Source organism: Clupea harengus, chromosome 18 (genome assembly GCF_900700415.2).
Source record: "Clupea harengus chromosome 18, Ch_v2.0.2, whole genome shotgun sequence".
Classification (NCBI taxonomy): Eukaryota; Metazoa; Chordata; class Actinopteri; order Clupeiformes; family Clupeidae; genus Clupea; species Clupea harengus.
Window position 1 is genome coordinate 6,293,317 of NC_045169.1, and position 5,661 is coordinate 6,298,977.

The window sequence follows — 5,661 nt, forward strand, 5'->3', positions numbered from 1 at the left end:
TTTTTGACACAGAGAAGGAAAGCCATGTTTGTGAACAGGACATGCAGTATGTTTGACAGTTGGTCAGGAAGAACAATAAACCATTAGGTGAATGCTACTATTTCTATGATATAGACAATTTAAACAATTATTTGATACTGTGTTAGGTGAATATACCAAGGAAAATGCATAAATGTTTAAGTGTTTGATTTTAGGGCATTCTTTAAAAGTTGTAGTCTGTAACAAATGGGGCTTAACTTCTTTATTTAATATATGAAACAAACTCAAAACAAAGTCATGATACTGTCCAACAACTCTTTAAACTCAGTAGTAGTCATGATGGGCCTATAATGTGTACAGCAAATAGTGCAAATAACTGCTGTACATAATATTAAGAGTTATAAAGGGTTGACCAAGGTCTTTGTGAAATATTGATGGGACAAAACCTTAATCTGGTTTAACACTATATAATTAAATACAAAATTAAATATAAAATTGAGTAATCTCTCAACATCACCAAGCACATTTTGTAACTGTTATAAAAATAGAGAAAAATACAGTCATTAGTTAGTGCAAAAAAAGTCTTCAAAGTGCAAACTAAACAAAGCAATACATTGAAGCTGCTCCTTACTCAAATAAGGCCTTTTTTAAAGTACAATATGTCTATGGAGTACACAATCTTTAAGTAAATATACAATCATGTGAAACTTCCCCTTATCTATGATTTGTCTATGGAAATATGACCCAGTGTAAGTTGTGGTTATGGCAGAAAAGCATGGAGTGGTGAATGCGGCTGATGGGAAATGTAGTCAGCAGAAGGATTTCAGCGATTTTTCTGACAGATGTAGAATGAAACATAGGAGCATTTTGAAGTCCTCCAGCTCTGGTCACCTTCTCCATCCATATACACACAGTCCGCCTGTCCAGGCTCTTTTGACCAGTTACTGTCAGAGAAAGAGAGACACACACAAACACACACACATTTAATTAAATCCCTCTGAAAACTACACCCATCAGGAAGTGGCTAACTCTGCAGTGGGTCTGGTCCTCCATGCCAGATGCACTGCAGGGTCAGCAGGTACACAGGTGGACAGCACAAGGCCATCACCCCAAAGCGGAGATGTTTGCTGCTCAGCAGATCATAAGCATAACCATACGAGCTTCATCTCACAGTGATCCTCACCTCTTGCCCAGTGCAGATCCGTCTACCCAGGCCCACACCCCAGAAGGGGAGCGATTTAGGCCAATCCAGTAGAGATCCTTGCTCTTTTGAGACAAGAAGTTCTGAAATGGAAAGTGTTAACATTCTGTAAGCAAATGGAAGACTATTAGAATTAATCTCAATATCATATCATGCTGAACCCCCAACAAACCTTGACTCTGTCTTGGTCAAGAATAGCCAGATCACCACCTCTGTTCTGGCAGTCTACCCGGCTTTCAGACCACGTGTGACGCTCCCGAGAGAGGAAGAAGCAGAAGCTTTCAAACTCAATCCAGCCTTTCCCGCACGTAAGGCACTTAGAGGCTGAAACATGAGGCACAGAGGCAAGTTAAACCATGCCTCGCCACAGTGTGTTTTGCATATATGGTTTGTGGTCCCTCCTACTTTCAGATGAACAAACAATGAAAAACAATCTTTGTAAACCATGATGGTAATTCATAGGTTAAATATGTTTGTGTTTTTTTTTTAAGCTTCACAGGTTGTTTGAAAGGCAGAACTCCAGATAACACTTCTCTGAATTTAGAAAACAGTACATCCACATTAAGTAATTGTATGTCATCTTCATAACTCACTGGGAACCCTTTGCTTTTGAGGGAAAACGGACATGCATTGCTCGATGCTGCAGACCAGCGTCTATCTTCTCCTCTTTCAGTCTGTCCTGTTCTGAACAGACAGACTGCGTTTGCACTGGAATCATATTAGATTAGATAATTAGATATTAACAAATAATAATATTAGATGTGATAACAAAAGCAAGATAAAACATTACACTGCAGTTTGTCAGTCATTTCGATTTTGTAGTTACGGTAGGGCTGCAATGTTTAAAACACAAAATGTCAAGTGCAATCTGTCTAGTTCTGGGCAACAATAGTGTGGATCCGACATCATTCTGTAAAAATCTACCACCTCTCAATGCAATGCAAAAAGCAAGAATAGTTAGGGCAAGATAACCACACGTACATGGGTCAGCTAGCTGTCAGGTGTGGTTTGCGTGTATCAGTTTGTCAGTGCCTTTGTTTGTTTGTTTATGGTCTTGTGTGAAACTGGTCTACATTACGCGGAACAGGTATCGCCAGCTACTTACACTTTGCTGCGAGCGCAATAATCACAACCAAGAGTATCAAACAGACGACAGAAAGAACTGCAGCCACGGCCCGGAACAGGCGAAATCTCGTGAGGTCTGGGAAGATAGAGAAGAATGAAGTACTGGAATGAAGTCTGGCGCACGAAATCACGAAAACAGATAGTTAGAGTAAATGTTGCAAAATAATGAGGCCTACCACTTGGATCTGCTGGCCTGCTCGAGGGTGCCTTAAATTCACCATTTTTTTTTTCTTCAGCATAGTTCCCAAAATTACAAAACTTGATATACATCGTCGTAATTATTTTCTTCTGCCTTCGTAAGATTCAAGTTGGCGTGCTTCTTGATTCTGTTGCCTGGTCTTGCTAAGTGAGTTCCTGTGGTACCCGACGCTATTTTGGGAAAATGTGTGTGGCGCAGTCCTCGACTGCTTAATTCTGCAACTGCAGAGGACACGCATTTAAACTCCCCACACCGATCTCTATAGTAACGAGTTTCCGTCCCATTTATAATTGATATGCGTATCACAAAGCACCGTCTGTCTCCATTCTGGAGCGCACCATACGGCAAACAGACCAGGCCAGGAAACCTTGGGCACAACGTCATACAAGGACAACCCCACGAAGTTTTGGTTCAGCCCAGACATTGTTATTCTCTCCCTCCTGATAAATAAGACCTTCAGAGCTTTGATAAACAGTTGTCCAAAATATTTTAGGGCGTAAATCTCTCACATGCTTTCAGGGACAGTCTGTGTCCATCCCATACACTTCAATGAGAAAACTTTGCTTCTGTTGAATGAACTTGGTAATGTGGTAAGGGTGAACATCTATCCTACTTCAATGGAATGGCTTGTAAACTGCAGTTAGCAGTGGTGTAGCCTACTCAGTGGTCAGCAGTATAGAACAAAATACCATTAAGGCCACAGTTAGGGATTTCTCCACCCAAATTCATGGTCTGTAAAGATGTAGTCTAATAGTTTAGATTAGAACAATACAATGTAACTATGCTGACCTCTTTGCTGAAATTTGTGCAGTATCTCATTACTGGAAACAACAGAGTTTCACTTGATTGCTTTCACATTTCTCTTTGTATCTATTTTACTCTAGCTGTTTCTCTCTATTCCTCTTTCTGTCCCTTTCATTTCTCTGTTGTGGACGGCGTCTACCCACTATTTATTCATGTTTTTCTGTAAGGTCACGTGACATAATTAGTAAAACAAATATGATATCTCAAAAATAGGTCTGTAGGCCTATTGAGTTAGAATGCTATGATCGGCAAACGCAAAACGTCTATGTATGGGATAATGCAGGCTTATAGTCCGTTGGTCAGAATCAGAAACAAAATCACGACAGGACGAACAGGACCCCGACGCGCAGCGGAGGATTTATTTTCCAGTACTGACCAGCGGACGATATATTATTCCACTTGTTAGGCCTATACAGTTAAGCCACTTGCCAAAACGATAAAATACATTCCTCCAAAATATATATGATATGAAAGATGTGAATAATAAAATGAAAAGTGTGAATTAGAAGCACAAAACCCGTTAGCATTATTTTTTATAATTCATATTCTGTAGCATTCGTTATATGGCTCCTCCGAAAGCTGCAGAATGTTCCATTGATTTGAATTGGTCACCCCAATGTTCGAGGTCTGCTATTTATTTATAATGCCTAATGACCTTATTAAACTTAAAGACCGCTGCCATTGGCAACAGAGTTTTGTGCCTCTGATTTACATCTTCCATATCAGTGTATTTGGACTCAGTGACCACGACAAAACAAAAACAAACAAAAAAAACCATTGAAAGAGTTGTACAGTGTGGAACTCAGTGCACATACTTGTTCTCTGTTTCTGAGACTCTGTTACCAGTGAGGCCATCTGATAGACATCCTCCGATGGATTCTGAAGTTTGGAGTAAATATTTGTTTCTTCCTCATCTTCACCCTCTGTTGGTTCGTTAACTGCATAACATTTTTCAAACAAAGTAGAGAGGTGTAGGAGAGATAAATGGGATACAGTTTTTAGTAATCCCATATATATGACACAGCTGTTACAGTGGCACACAGTGCATAGGTCTGTTGTGTAATATAACGTATATATGTATGTAAGTGTGAGAACATGAGCACAGATTGCTGTACATAAATTAACAAACTATACCTTCAATTTCTGTACTTTCCTCCTCGTCTCTATCGTCAGCTCTGCTGTCAGCGTGAGTGATCTCCTCCATCTCCATTGTTTTGCTGTTTGTTGTCCCTCTCTTTCTGTTTCTGTTTCCCGGTTAGTGCCGAGGCCCGATGTCCAGCCAAAGGTGGTTAGTGCTGAGGCCCAGTGTCCAGCCAAATGTGCTACATATTATAATTGGTTATCTCACAGTAGTTTTTAAACCAAGTAATGCGTCCAAAACTGCCCAAAGCTGTGCAGTGAGCTCAAAGGTTTGCGTTTCAGAAAGCCACTGGAGCACTAAGTTAATCCCGCCAAAAAACTGTGATTCATAGTTTAAACTTAAACATGCACAATATTTTTAAATACTATTTTAATAATTCAATATTGACATTACCTTTATATTTGATGTTGATCACTGCTAACTCAGCATCAGAATCAATACAAGACACTCCATATACAGATGCCATCTGATCCAACTTCCTCATAGTCTTCAGACATGTACTATCTCCACTTCTCCTTCTGCAGCATCCTGTCATGACTTTGCAAAGGCTGTTGAGTCACTCTGAGAACTTGACCATTGCCAGCACTGTGACTGATGAGAAATTAATCGAGAAGTTGACCATTACCAGCCCTGTGACTGATGAGAAATGGATCGAGAAGTTGGGACTATTTTTGAAATTAATGTAATGTGCTGACGAGAAAAGCTGCAGGATTTACTCAGATTTAAATTGATGAAAGCAGTCTGTAGTGTTGCAAGAAACAGACAGCATTACAAATAGTACATTAATGATGGCAAATATGAATATAATTGTTTTCATACCTTAATTCATTTTAATCCACAAAAATGAAAAACACAAAATAGACACATAGATAAACACATACGACGTGTGGCTATTGAAGACCAAGACTTGAGTATGAGTTATACCAGTTTAATACACTTTCTTCTTTACAATGTAATTACAGCATTAGTCTCAATATTGAATAGCCATTTCCCCCGTACACAAAGTCACATACTCTTGCGCTTTGCCTCACTCTAATTGTCTTATACACAAACATAAACTTCTTATACACAAACATAAACTTCTTATACACACATCAACTTGTCTTAAAGTATAATCCACAAATAAGAAGGTAGATCCTATGTTATTAACAGCAATACGCCACACCCACACCACACATCATGCCACTACATCTCCCCTTTTTAGATGAAGGT

The 5,661-nt window shown here is 39.4% G+C and overlaps 1 protein-coding gene across 3 annotated transcripts; it reads right to left on the reverse strand.

Annotated features, from left to right (window-relative positions):
- Window positions 1–226: 226 nt before the first annotated feature.
- Window positions 227–4,928, reverse strand: LOC116224692 (CD209 antigen-like protein A). 3 transcript variants are annotated; one of them, XR_006152957.1, is made up of 8 exons: window positions 4,843–4,928; window positions 4,443–4,630; window positions 4,124–4,246; window positions 2,286–2,381; window positions 1,774–1,888; window positions 1,353–1,504; window positions 1,163–1,263; window positions 227–923 (listed from the first exon to the last, which is right to left on the reverse strand). XR_006152957.1 is itself a non-coding variant. In XM_031585276.2 (6 exons), the coding sequence occupies exons 3-6, from the start codon at window positions 1,805–1,807 to the stop codon at window positions 803–805; spliced, it is 408 nt and encodes a 135-aa protein (XP_031441136.1). In that variant the 5' UTR covers window positions 1,808–1,888; window positions 2,286–2,381; window positions 2,482–2,887; the 3' UTR covers window positions 227–802. The 3 variants fall into 3 exon arrangements, 1 of the variants encoding a protein (XP_031441136.1); XR_006152958.1 differs by having other exon boundaries at window positions 4,443–4,603; window positions 4,843–4,902; XM_031585276.2 differs by lacking the exons at window positions 4,124–4,246; window positions 4,443–4,630; window positions 4,843–4,928 and adding an exon at window positions 2,482–2,887.
- Window positions 4,929–5,661: the final 733 nt, after the last annotated feature.